At 35.3% G+C, this 14608-nt stretch overlaps 1 protein-coding gene across 5 annotated transcripts in view; it reads right to left on the bottom strand.

The window, feature by feature from the left end:
• Window positions 1–14608, bottom strand: part of PPP2R5C (protein phosphatase 2 regulatory subunit B'gamma) — an 84434-nt gene that overhangs the window by 19497 nt on the left and 50329 nt on the right. For 4 of the 5 annotated variants that reach the window (XM_057397074.1, XM_057397075.1, XM_057397077.1 and 1 more), the window contains 6 exons: window positions 9860–10059; window positions 5542–5652; window positions 4861–4953; window positions 4633–4763; window positions 2061–2120; window positions 836–944 (listed from right to left, as the gene is read on the bottom strand). In XM_057397074.1, the coding sequence (XP_057253057.1) occupies window positions 836–944; window positions 2061–2120; window positions 4633–4763; window positions 4861–4953; window positions 5542–5652; window positions 9860–10059 (704 nt within the window). The remainder of the gene's footprint in view (window positions 1–835; window positions 945–2060; window positions 2121–4632; window positions 4764–4860; window positions 4954–5541; window positions 5653–9859; window positions 10060–14608) is intronic. The other variant, XM_057397076.1, reaches the window with a different exon arrangement.

The raw sequence follows: 14608 nt of genomic DNA, 5'->3' as shown, positions 1-14608 counted from the left end.
AGAAATGGTGTTCTTAAAAATACAAATTGTTAGTGATTTTATTTGAAGAGATGGTACTTAAAACTTGGAGTACTTGAATCTACATAGACATGTTCAACTTTCAAATTAAAAAAAAAAAACAAACCAAACAATCAAAACTAAAGCTGTGTAACAACCTCTCACTAAGAAAATTTCAGTATATCACAATACTGTATTTTCTCTAATACTGTATGATTTCCCACTTCTCTAGAAATTCTGAATGGAACTAAACTCAGCACAGAAAACATACAGCTGGTATATAAGCATGCTACAACTCAGATGCACCCTTTTTTGATTTTTACTTCTAAAAAGATCTTATAAATAATGATGTCCCAGTAAATGCCCAATTCTTTAACAGTTGTAAGACACTGAATTCAGCTGAAATTCTCCATGTAGTTTAGAAAAAAATCTGTTTATGAATGACAATCATTAAAATCATACTTTTCTGCAATTTTTGTATGTCTAAATATTACAGACAAGAATAAAACAAACAAAAAATTCTGCATGTGAATATATATCAAGAACTTTCACATTAAGGAACTACTTCATGTGGTTCATCTATAAACATTACAGTGCTATTTTTAAAAAGGTATTTACTTATATACAAAACACATATTTTGAAGTAATTTCCCTTCCCTCCTCCCTCAACAAGTGAGGCACTATAGGTACATATATTAAGCAATTTCCCTAAGGCCAGTTATTAGGCAAGTGTTGGAAGCGTTCAAACAGAATTCATATCAGTATGACTAGAGTCCCCCTGTCCTCTCTAGGCAAACTTACTTTAACACTAGTCTGAAAAGTGCTGAACAAAATTTACCTGTGGATGGTAGACACTGAGTGATTTCACTTTGTGCAATGGTAACAAAACCTTCAATAAGAATATTTTGTGTTCTTCTTTTAATGGTAAGGCAAATCCATTAATTATGCTGTCAGGGAAACAAATTTAAAAATAGAAGTCAGTAATTATACAAGATCTGCACTGCTGTGCAGCATTAACATCAGTTAAAATATCAAGAATCCTATTGCCCATTTAGTATTTTAAATTCTATTTTATTACTCTAATGCTTTTCAATAACAAGGACAGAAGGCACCCAGGCAAAAAGAACCTACTATATTCCTCTTAAAAAAAGAAAAAAACCAAACAAGCCAAAACCAGAACCTCACAAAACCATTAAAAGGGAGAAAGTTACATTTATTTCACATCTTGGAAATCAGAGATGTCCAAAAATTAAAGCTTAATAAACACTTGCATATCCTTGTTGCACATGCTTGAAGTAATTTTCACTAGTAATGACTGCACAACTATTTTTGAGGATATGAATTATTCCTCCTGAAGTCTCTCAATGCATAATCTCAAACCCCCATTACTACATTAACATTTCTATGGTTTCTTGCCACAACTTCCACATACTCAAAAAATACACATTAACTTAATTAAAAAAAAAAAAAGTGTCTCCAAGATGTTTTAAGGCTTGTTAAACCGAAAAGAGCAAAAAAGCGGGGTGAGTTTGGCCCTGATTGAGTATACATATGGATTACATAAATCAGTTGATAAAAACCACTCTAGTTTTGATGAAGCTATCAGCTTTTAAGTTGTAAAATTTTCAAAGACTTTCAGATACATCACTGGAATTTGCAAAATAATGGGATTAACAAAAGAAGGTTACCAAAGTTTCATAACCTGTGATTCCTTGGTGTACCCGCTATGCATTTAGTGATGTTGGAAGAACTTTTAATAAATTCCAACTCACTGCATTATTTGTATTTGCTTTACAACTAATATTAATTACAGGGGTCCTAAGCTAGAAAATCAGACTTATGATGATTGAAAAAACTGTCACATTCCAAAACGTTGCCACAAGGTTCAAGATTTTTGCTATGTTTCTGCAATCCTACACAAACTTTATACTCATTACAGCTCTGACATGATATGAAACTATTTTAATCTTGCCTCAAACAAATCTGCAATTCCCAATTTGATTTTTAAAGTCTACCCTGAAGACCAAGCAAGTTTAATTAATTAAATGAAACCTACAACTTACCTTCCCAGTATTTCCAGTAATTCTGCTATGCCATTGTGATGTTCTGTTTCATAAATAAACCTAAATAAAAAGCTTTATTCAGTTACTGCTGAAGAGAGATATAAATCTAAAACCAAGATCCCCATCTCACATTACAGGTAGCCTTGCCCTCCCAGGTTTTAGTCACTCAGTCAAAAGAGAACAGGAAAACACAGTGAAAAAGAAACTCTGTGGAAAGATAAATCGGTAACACATCAAGCTACTTTCAATCTTCCTACTTGCCTGCTCTTTTTTTCCCCACATTTAACAAAGCAGCATGCACTTGAGCTTTTTCCAATACTCACATTCTATGCCATTTTAATAATGCAAAACTGAACACAGCAAACAATGCTTTAAATATTAAAATAACACAAAAGCATCTGGCATAATTAAATGCCATAACTCAACCTTCTATAGCACATGCAAGCACAAGGTGTTCAAACAGTTGCTACTTATGGATCTAAAAATCTCTTTGCCATTACAGACTTCTGTGCAAACAAAAGGCTCTGTAAAAAACAGAGGAAGTCAAATTTTTCCAAGTTTTCTGTTGATAGAGCACTGTAATTCCCTAGGCAGTCACCCTGCCATCCTTTTTCCAAATTGCCTGAGTGTAAACTTATTGAGAAAGTTCTATGCACAACCTTTTTTGCAAAAAGTTACAAATATTTATGCTTGAAAAAATAATTCTACTAGTTAGAAAACATTTTTAATTTGAAAATTTGTCATAGGCAGACATATTAACAGCTACTTTAAAGCTTGAATACTTGATACTACTACTTTTTCCCCTTAAAAACCATTTCCACATAACCCAGTACAACAACAATTACAAGCAAAACTAAAGACAATGATACAAAAAGCTTTGGACTGAATTAACAGGAGCATAAAGGTTTAATAATTAAAATATTTTGCAATAGTAAAAATAGAGAAATGCACTATCAGGGCAGAATTCTGGCAATTCTGGTCAGTGACTAAAAGACAAAGAGCACACATTTCTTTGTGTGTCAGCACAATAAGCTGACAACTTGTAGGTAAAAGTATAAGACAAGGAAATGCTTTGAAAAATTCTACACATACTCTAGGAGCTCTTGAAGAGTACAATCCATTAATTCAAGAAGTTGAAACAACTTCCCTCCCTCGTGCTCATGTCCAGGAACATTAGCTTACATTTGGAGATGCAAAATTTTTAGACTTCTAACTTTTAAATATTATATGATTAAGTGAGGTTTTCCTTTTAATTTTTCCTCCATTACAACTTGGTAGAGAAAGGTAGTCTCTACAGTGCAAATCACATAATCTCCAATACACATTTCAGATTGAAAACATTTTTTATACAAGCTTACAAATTTGATCTAATGACCAGAACATTTCAAAAGCTCTGTGCCAGAATTATCTGCATTTGAACACTTTGCTTCCATTGTCCCTGAAAATAAAGTGCAAGAAGTGGCAAGTAAAAACACTTTTCAGAAGTGAATTTTAAATACGCTGTGATGCTGCTGTGTTATCTGGTTCAGATATTTTATAAAATTATGCATTTTGGAATTAATTTCATAAATTCTGTGTCTGGGGGAAAATTTACATCTTTGTTTGAAAGATACACCTGTACTTTATCCTTTGGACATACTGGCTCTTGACATATCTAGTCAAGAGCAGTTGTCAACAACAGTGCAGGCTTACTTATTTTGTTAAAGTAGCCCCTCTGTATCACTTCCAAAGGCTTACTTGTTACCATGAGCAAGGAGGATAAGCTCCCTCTACAGCTGGTACTGCTGGGTGCCATTCATGAGAGGGCACTGAGTATGTGGCAGCTTTTTGCTATTTTTTTTAAAGGGATAGCATGAAACATTAATTGGGGGATGAAAACAGCAGTGCTAGAGATAAAGGGAAAAATGACAGGAGGAGTGCAAAACTGATACGATACCATTATTTGTTGACAAGAATACAAAAACTAAGCCACTAAATTTAAGGCACCATAATTTTGCATTCATGCTTGACATAATGCCAGTAAAACACACACTTCTAAAGAGCTTTGGTAATACAGTGGACTAGTTTTTAATCTTTTCCACACCACACCCCCCCCCCCTTTGGAGGTAATACGCACATTCATTCTATGGCAATTAAAAAAATATTTCACAAGCCCTAAATTGTTCATCTCTGTTCTGAGGAAAGAAAAGGCAGTAAATATGTTCCTTCTAGCAAATTCCAGATCCCTCAGTCATTCAACTTAAGCCCAACCTTTGCACTATGAAGAACTACATTTTATTAAAGCTCTACTAAAACACAAACACCACTACGTAGTAAGAAAAAAAAGCCTTACAGAGAAAGATAACCCAACCACTCACTGAATTGCACACTAGCTCAAATTTCAGCTGCAAAATTTATGGCTTGTGCAAGACTACTCTAATTTGTATCTCCCAGACCGGTATTAATTATTGTCAAATGCAGCAGTATTTGGTATAAACTTACTAAGAAATAAAAACAATTGCTAGCAATGTCTGGGAGTACTTTTAGTTGTATATGTGACCACATGCACCATAATACAAAGATACTGACATACCTATAAAATATATTATTAATTTGTTTCCGGATGTAAGCTCTTAGGCCTAAGAATTTCCCATATATTCTGTGAAGAGTTGTTTTAAGAAAATCTCTTTCACGAGGATCTTCACTGTCAAAAAGCTCTAAAAGCTGCAAAAAGGGAAAAGAAGATATGCAATTTACCTGAATCTAACGCATTGTAAAAATAATTTAAAGCTTGAAGTTAAAAAGTCTTTTTTTACCTCACCTGTAATACAAACTTTTGATCAATATATTTCTTCGCTATATTAGGTTGAAAATCTGGAGATTCTAAAAACCTTAAGAAAAACTCATAAACAAGCTGAAAAAAACCCAAAAAATAATATTAGTCTTTTAAACAAGGAATCATTTTATTAGTAGTAAATTACCAAAATTACTAATTAGTTGCTGAGAGGTGCACTGTTTTTATGTACCACACAGTAAAAACTTTGCTCTTCCTCTCCTGACAAAGTACAAGAACTTAAGTTTCTTTAAAGTACATCGAAATTCTGCTGAGCTCCATCACAAGATTGTACTCAAATGACATACAGCAATCTAATATTCATCATTCCCAGAAGTATGTGTTTTGAACATTCTTTGTTCTCCTCTGTCACAGTACCTCTGAAAGCTAGAGTTGTGCCAGAGTCAGATCAAAGCATATGGTCATAGGGTCAAGCAGAAGCTCATTTAAAATCATAGCAGTTACATCTGCACCACAAGACACAACGAACCTTTAACCTATAATATACTGATTTTTAGTATTATCAGTTTAAATTCAAAAAATGTATTTTAAATATTGCAGAGAAATGTAACTGACCTGAGACAAACACAAACAATTCTGAGTCAAGAAACAACAATTTTAATGTAAGAATTTTGTTAAGATTATGATGTCCTAGTCTTCATTAAATACCTGTAGATGAGGCCATGCAGCTTCTAAGGTTGGTTCATCTTCCTCTGGATCAAATTCTGCTCCCGTTGGATTGGAAGATGGTGGTAATGTTCGAAACATATTAACTGCAAACTGAAATCATATGTGCCTTTAAGAACTCTGAAACAAGTGCATTATTAAGAAAAAGACTTCACTGATGGTTTTGACTGAAAATTCTTTTGAACTATTTTACTTAATATCTGCAAAAGTACAAGCTATGTAACCCAGTTGTTTAAATATGAGCTACATTCGTTCTTTGTTAAAGATTTCTAATTTGGAGAGCACTTTCCCATGCAGTACTCTAAAGCACAAACCTGTCAGGATGTATTTTATGAGGGTATCACTCTGATCTCTTTACAAACATGAAATTTTAAAAGCCCAAGCAAGTGCATATAAAACGTTTACACAAACATGTTTTATATATATATATATATATATATGATATATAAATACACATACACTTTACAAGGCTTTGCAGCAACCTGCAGATGTGGAAAGCAGAAGCAGAGATGCCTTTTTACAAGTATTTAGGAGGAAATTGGAGAATACATTTCCTAACTCTGGCAAAGTAAGAGACAACAGGGCAGAGAAGCTGATTTGTCAGGAAAAAGAAAATTCTTCATAAAGGCTACATCACCAAGAGCAGCAGAAACATTTACAGAGCCTTTTCAAAAAAGCCAATACTTGGCTCAGTAAAAAAAAAAATAAAATAAAAAAATATTACCCCATTGGAACCTGCACCGAACTGAATGGTTTATTTGAGGATGCAAAGGAACATTTCCCTTATTTCATCAACTGAAAGGTTCCTATGCTGTCAACAAATGTGTAATACACAGTTTAAAAGAAAAAAACAAAACCAACAACCCCTAAACCCTACAAGTTCGAGTTTACTTAAAATGTAGCTATTCAGAATGCAAGGTCTACTCCAATATAAAATTTAAAATCTATTATGCCTTGAATTCAGTCTTTGTTGTGTTATTATGCTCAAAATCCATTGCAGCTAATACTCACATGTGCCATACACACATTTTTTTCTTTTCTTTTTCTTTTTTTTTTTTTATATTTAAGGAAAGCTTTCTTGCTGATCATTTGAAGATTACTCAAAAGCTCTGAAAGATTAAGCTGTCTCAGTTTAAAGATGCTACTTTGCAGAGGAATGCCTTCTACCCATCTTTGGTAGGATTCTGGGAAAAACATCAGAGTGCCATGTTTCCTTCCCTCTTCACATTCTGACTTCTTCTCATTAACACCACCATTCACAGTTTAAAATAATGCTGTGAATTACCTATTAACTGGCAGGGCTAAGGAGCATATGTATGTGCTGCTCTGCCATCTCACTTCTGACAGATGGCAGAGCAGACAGTGGGAGGCAGTATGAAACTGCATCGGCTAAATCTGCAAGGCTTACATCATATTCCCATAAAGGAAAAGTCATCCTCATGCTTCAGAATATTCCTTCATTTCTGCAGCTGAGATGTAGGTCTAATACAGACAGAGACTGGCATATCAGAGTAATTACTATTTCAGAGAATTAAAAGTAAAGCTGAAATATCTTTATGTTCCCCTTTTAAAAAGCATACTCCATCAAGCAACTAACAAGTTACAACCTATATTATACAATAATCAATAGTCTTCCAACAAAACAAACCCAGGAAGACTATACTTGAAATTTAAAACATGCTAAGGTTTTTAAGCAAATGGAAGAACAATCACAGCCTTCTCTAGATGAGCAAGTCTGAGGCTCTCGCTATTAAGAAAAAACAGCTCATATAGGGTGCTAGGTACAATGTTTTATATTTTTTTATTTCTGAGGATGTCAAACGGAAAAAAACCTAGAGTAAATTGTTCCATGAGCAATGGAACCAATGAACCCTGATTTGATCTGGCTTGTGCTTTATATCCTTGAATAACAGAACATCAAACTGCTTAAATCAAGGTGCATCATCTCCCAGTGAAGGCACAACACAAACCTGAAACTGTTGTCTATTAAGCCACTGCAATTTAGAAAGTTTTACAATGAATTGGTATCAGTGAGTCCTTTACCCTTCTGTCAAATGCCTGATATTTTTCGTAACTTCTCAGCCTTCTGACCAAACAGACAAGACACGAGCTGCAGTCTCATTTCCTCTAAGGCAAATTTCCCTCAGAAGTACTAAGTAAACATAGCTTAAACACAACAGCTCCCCAGCTCCTCCTGCTTCAAACTCCACAACATCTTATCAAATTTATTAAGTTTGAGTCTTTATGAAAGCTGGTCTAGCATGCCAAAATTCCCTCTGTGCTGTTAGCACAAGGTAATACTTGACTCCAAAGTTTTCCCAAGAGAATGGGAAAACAAAAAAGGAAAAGGAAACAACCTGCATTTTACTACTTTACAGACATGTCTGTTATAATGGTAGTTATGCACCCTGTTTTTCTGGTAGCCTATTTTGCGTAATGCAGGAGAATATTTTCAAGCAACTTGCATCAGATAGTGTTACACATTTTCTCCTCCCTTCTCCTGAGCAGCCTGAGTGAAGCTTGACATGAACAGCTCTAAGTGACAAGGTACATTATCTGAAAGTCTTCTATATTTGCAGGAATAAAGCCACCCTAATAGCTAAATTGAGTCACAAGTAGTATGCTTCTATTCACAGTAGCATTTCTTATTCTACACCAAAGATAAAAGAAACCAAACAAAACCTCACATCTGCAAAACACCCCAAACAAAAATATAACTACAGGAGGAACACAGCTGTTTCAGAACAGATGACCAAAAAACCCCAAACCTGTTCCATAAAAGAAGCCTAAGAACACCTGCTATCTGAATTTAAGCTCAAAATACTAGTCCAGGGACTTACATAGCCTAATGCAGTGCTGTGTAAGTCCCATGCAAGGGAACCCCACGCCCTTCAGAACCTTGCACATAATAAACATTTTAAATTCACTGAAAGTGTTGTGAAACAGATGGTGCATGCTCCCAGCAAAACACCACCAATTAAAATAGGAGCCAAATTCTGCACCAAGATTTAGTAAACTGACCAAAGTGCAGACTTCATTACCATTAGTCATACCTGAAAGCAAAGAAAGTTTATATTCTCCCCAGCCAAATATATTCTGGCCATAACTGTTTGATGGAAGATGATAATGCATGCACATAAGGCAAAAGTTATGGAATTATGGGCAGTTAAGACTTCTTACACAGAGCAAATGCTCATGTCTGACTTAGATATTCAAGAACTCTAACTCCATTATACCTAAATGAAGTCTCAGCAAGCTTATTCTCTTCCACAACTCCCCTTTCATCAGTGTCAATTACTCCAAAACAAGGTATCAATTACCAAAAAACAGAGATACAAACAAACTATCAAGACATGGAAAAAGCCATGATCCTACACCTCCTCATTAATCATCCTCAATGCTTTGTGTACATGTTTGACATCTAGTTATACAGTCCTACTATACACAGAAGTTCTCAATGAAAATAATCTGTGTTTCAGTGAACATTTATGGATGACTTCAAGAATAAGCAGTCCTCAGAATAAGCGATGTCTTTCATACTATAAAACCTTAGAATCTTTGAAGAAGCTTCAAAGTACCCAATTGTTAGGATGGCCTCAAAATGTTACTAGGTTTGTATTCATGTTAAAGATGCACTGTTTTCTCAGTCCCCTGAAAAATCACCTCAAGCTATAAAGTCTTGAGAAAAACATCACGTCACACATGGTCAAGAGTTTTTTGTGGGCTCAGTAGCCAGGGTTTTCAAAAGATGCTTTCTGTTCTCAGTGGATTGCAGACAACAGCTACAGACCTCAACTCAACTGCTGCTCCACGGAACTGGTGTCAAGTCAGCACAATGAGAGCTTAAAGACTCTCCTGTGGTTTCAAGTCTACTGCAGAGAAGGAGCTGGCCATAACCCCAACAGGAAAAAAAAACAAACGCTAGGCCTAGCTGGCTAGGATTTGGGTAGTGAGAAGAAAGAAACAGTACAGGCCTGGACTGTTCATATAGCTTGTTCCAGCAGAACCCTCATCTGCCATCCTGTGGACTAAAAGTCTGACTCTCCTCACCTTTAAACACAGGAGAAACTCAATTGCTGGTACTGAATGAGATTATATAAGATTGTCAAACTTGCAAAGGTGATCTTAATTCCAATCTTCTACTTTTTTTTTTTCCCAGGTTTTGAGTTCTGCTTTTTAAAGAGCTAGATGTATTTAACTTTCATCCCTATTTTTATAAACAACTATTAAAATTGATACAGATAAAAAAGCAACCATGAATTAAAAAATTCAATATAGTTCTCATTGTTAAGTAACTTACCATATGTACTACTTCAGGGTAAATAGGTTCTGTAATCACATTGCGATTGTGTGTGATATATTCTACCATTTCACTTAAAGCTGCTCGTTTTACTTCCTTCCACTTTAGGTCACTTAGTGGATCAGAAACAAAGTCAAAAAGTACACAACATTGTCGTAACTTCTGGATAAAAAGCTTTTCTTGATCAGCAGGAGGAACATCTGAAAAGTGAAAATAATTGGTAGTAAGTTATACTGTAGCAGACTTCACTCTTGTCCCCTCTGCCCAAGACACAGGCATAGCAGTGTTTAAGACTAAAAGGCAAACTTTCTGAATCTTCAAATGATTTTCAGGAATACAACAGTGCAGAGTTATGAGCCACAGTAAAATATGCTGTACATGACAGTGATGCATACTTACTTGCCTTTGCCAGGAATTGATACTGCATGGAAAAAACATATACTTGGAAACAAAACAAACAAAAAAACCCCACAAAAAACCACAAAACAAAACAAACACCTCATAGAATTCCCCAAACAGCTCAGTTTGTGGAGTATTATGTCACGTTTGCATAAATCTCTAGTATTAAAAAAAGCATTTAAGCCAGAGCCACTTTTTAAACCTGACAGCTGCCATCTCGCAAAGTCCATTTTTATATCAAGTGCCTTCTATAACACAACAGGCCGCAGGAACCACATCCAGGCATAGAACAATTATTCAAGATTTTTTTAAAACTTCACTAACACAAATATTTAGAGAATCTGAAGCAACACACTTAGGATCTCCAACTACTTGGACAATTTGTAACACTATTTTGAATGTTTGTTTCACACATACAAGAGTTAGGTTTGCATTAATTATCAATCTATTTAAGCACTTGCAGGAGTCTGATTTACTGTGGCCAGCACTGCAAAGTTAAACACTGGCCTTCTAGAAAAGGCCATACTTAATAACCAAGATTAATATAAGAAAAAAATATCAGTAAATTTTAAAAAAAAGTAAATTTCTCATTTGATATTTACTTGTTGTTTAATCATCACTCAGATGCAGCTAGTAAGAAGCTATTTTGACTTCTTCTGTGATACCTATCAAAAATATTTCACAGGCTTCAGGTACCCTGAGACCAGACTCCCTCATCTTCTATAACAAATAGAAGAAAAAAAAAAAATTTAAGAATGATAATCTTGGTAACACCGTAATTCATTGCCTGAATCCTTGTTATACAAACACCTAACTTCGAGACAAAGGCTGCCTTGCCTTACAGAGTCTTTCTGCAGTGCTACTTTTTACTGTTTGAAAAGGATACCTGGGTTATAAAAAAAATTTACCTCTCAATTTTCACTTCACACGCTTTACACCTTAATCCTCCCTGCTGATCCTTTGTAATTAATTATGTAGCACTTTGAGGTAAAGCAATATTAGACTGCACATTTCAAACGTCATGCACAATTGACAAGCAAGTAAGCCAGCACCACTTTTAACATCAGTATTTTCCAAAAAAATGAAGCTTCAAAAGAATTAAGTATACGCACAATGACATAAACCCACCAATTATATTTTGAAACTAAAGTACGCCTAAATCACCAAGTCCAAGTATAGATGTAGAAGTTAAGGTTACTGTTAAGAAAGAACTGACACTAGACTGCCATTTATAAACATTCATGTGTTGACAACTGACATACCTCCTATAGCTTACATTTCAACAGTTACAGGAGTTATGCCTTTTAAACTCTATAGATCCTTAAGCCTCATTGCCACAAAAATCTGTATGTGCTTTATTTTTCTCTTAAGTAATCCCACAAGCAGTGAAGATGACTAAGGCATGTGAAATTACAGATCATTATACACAGCAAAACCTTTCACGATCAGAACCTTAACTTTCAGTACTTAGGAAATACACAAATTAACTGGCTAGAGGTAAAGAAAGCTGTAACCTCGTTTGATAGCAGCAAAATTCATGTCCAATTAAAACTGTTACATGACTACAGCATCAAGGTAAAGACAAGAAATGTGAATACACCACAGAAAGGCTGTGTAAATTAGCATATTCTATGTTTTTGCATAATGACTATTTTATTGTTAGATATGAACTGCTAAGACATTAATAGCATGGTAAAAAAAAAAGTAAAACTAGATTGCCTTTGTAAATAGTTCTGCAGTTTACACCCACTTCTTCTAGTTGATGACTTTTCTTTTTCCTTAGAGTCTTATAAAATGCTAAAATTTTCTTCAACACAAGCAGCAAGAGCTACCACAAAAGTATCTGAAGCAGTACTACTGAATATGAACACACACAACCTAACACATGCAGGTACAATCTCATAAATTGAATGCCTGACCTATCTACAGTCCAGTTGATTAGTTATATACAATGAGTTGCTCTCCTTTTAGTGCCTGACAAACTTCTTAAGATAACAAAAACTGGAGTAGCTCCACTCTCTCAAAGAGAAGTTGCTTTCTAAAGTACTTTTGTTATAATAAACCCGGAGGACATACTTGGTTTAAAATGGCTGGCTTTTTTTTTAGTTATGTATACAGAATTGTTCAGAAGATTAATTCCAGAATAAAAGCTTCTGAAGTAATAGCCCTGAAGACAACGCAGAATAAAAACGTAGCATACATGAAAGAAACCATAACCAGCTACAGAACTCAGCGTCACCAAGCCACCTGGGACAGTGAAGGCTTCAAGAAGTAGGAAGAAGGTGGTAAACAACGGGTGTCCCTAAACACAGCAACAGCTTTCTGGCAAATAAACCAAAATTCCTGTCCAGCGTTATGAACAAACTGAAGGTACTTTAAGACACACAAATTTTGTATCTGAATACACTTTTGTCTATTTGGACTGAAAACTACAGCAATGAGTGATTTCTTCTGGAAAAAAAGAGCATTTAATCAAGTAATTTGTATACTGAAAGTCAGCCAAATTTATGACCTAAATGTACAAAGTCTCAGACGTACAAAGTGATTACCTTTTCTCAATTAACTGTGAGATGGAAAGTGGTTCAACCTGAAGGGTAAACACAGTTTCACTTTAGGATACTGTGCTATGAATGTATGCTTCACAAGATCCAAAGCCCAAATAGAGACTATAATCATACAAGTAATGGGCATAAAATTACAGTGATTTACAGTACACTGACCTTAAAGGAGAAGAAGCATTAAAGCTATAATTACTACTAATCTCAGAAGTTAAAGACTGAGAACTAAGAGGGTCAAGAAACACCCTTAACCAGGCAAGCCGCCTCCCTCACCACTTAACTCTGAAGTGGCTTAACTATTTTTAGTACCCAAGTCACCCTTATTCTAGCTGAGAGAGAATGTTCTTTATGCAGACTGAGAGTCTCACATATTTCTAAGGAACTGTGTTTTGTTTGTGGTTTGTTGTTTGTGGTCCATCCCCCCCCCCCCCCCCCCCCCCCCCCCCCCCCGAGTCTTAATCCACAATCTTCAGGTGTCTGGATCTCAAATCTCTTGTAGTACTTGTCTGGATTACTTGCCATCAAATAAAAGATCACCCCTACTTTTAGGGTTTGAAAGGATGCTTTCAGTATGACAGAAAAACAGAAGGTGTCCAAGAAGCTAACTTGAGTAGATAGTAATTTTTTGTGCACACCTGCAGAGGAACTCCAGATACGCCAAGAAGTTGTTTATCCTCAGCCACATGATAGTGACTGGTGACAATCTTTCAGTAAACTGCATGGGGACTTCTACATCACCTTCCACTTCAACTTAGTGATAACTCACAACTCCCAATTACTGAAGTTAACTGACTGACTTGAAAAGACTGCCATTAGGAAAAAGTTTCCATAACTGTGCAACTCTGGTGCTCCATTCCTGAATAGCCATGAGAAGGCCACGGTTATTCAGAATCTACTCCTTATAATAATTCCATTTTGAATTATTTGGAGCTGTTCACTAAGTAATGGGTTTTGTATAAATAATAAAAAAACAAAAAACAAACCACCAAAAAAATAAAACCAAAATCAAAACAAAAAACCCCACACACCTTCACCACCTCCATTTGCTAGCAACTATTTACATTATTTTCACAGAATGTTTCTAAACAGTAGCTTAAGCATGACACATACAACTCATACAACTCATACAACTAAGGCTCTGTATTCAACACTTATCCCTATCAGCAATCATACTTTAAATGAGTACTATTTCTGGTATTCTGCTGGAATAGTAGCATAGGTTTTCAGAATCTCAAAGAATTTCGGTCTTACATCTGAATTTGTTTCCCAGCAATTCCTGACACAAATATTGTAATGGCATATTTTATGCCTAAATCCACATAATTTACCAACTATCCTTTTTGCAAGATAGAAAGATACACTAGAAGAAGTACTAAAAGAAAGTAGGTACTTTGATGGGAAGGTAGGCTTCTGGGCCTGACAGATCACCTACTTGTTTTACTTGTATTTTTCATATTTTCTTTCCTTCCAACCCCAGGACATTAAATTGGCTTACACAACCAACCTACAGAGGTGGAAGCTCTGTCCCTTCTATTTTAACTGTATCAGTACAGAAGTAGCTATTCAGTAACTATTCCCACTGGTAACTGTCCTCCCTCTCTCCTTGCTTCTCAGTGGGACATGGTAATCATTATATATGCAGGAGCTACCAATACACTACAGCACCCTGAGAAACAATTTTTTAAGGTACAGCATAGCTAAAGAACCAAACCAGTTATATTCTAACAAATCAAATTTTTCCTGTCTTCATACTAAACCAAATTTTGTCTGCTTTTAGAAAATTAGAAATCAA

This window comes from Pezoporus wallicus, unplaced genomic scaffold (genome assembly GCF_028554395.1).
Source record: "Pezoporus wallicus isolate ANWC-B61680 ecotype Strahan unplaced genomic scaffold, APGP_CSIRO_Pwel_v1 contig_7068, whole genome shotgun sequence".
NCBI lineage: Eukaryota > Metazoa > Chordata > Aves > Psittaciformes > Psittacidae > Pezoporus > Pezoporus wallicus.
This window is presented reverse-complemented; position numbering and strand designations above follow the sequence as displayed.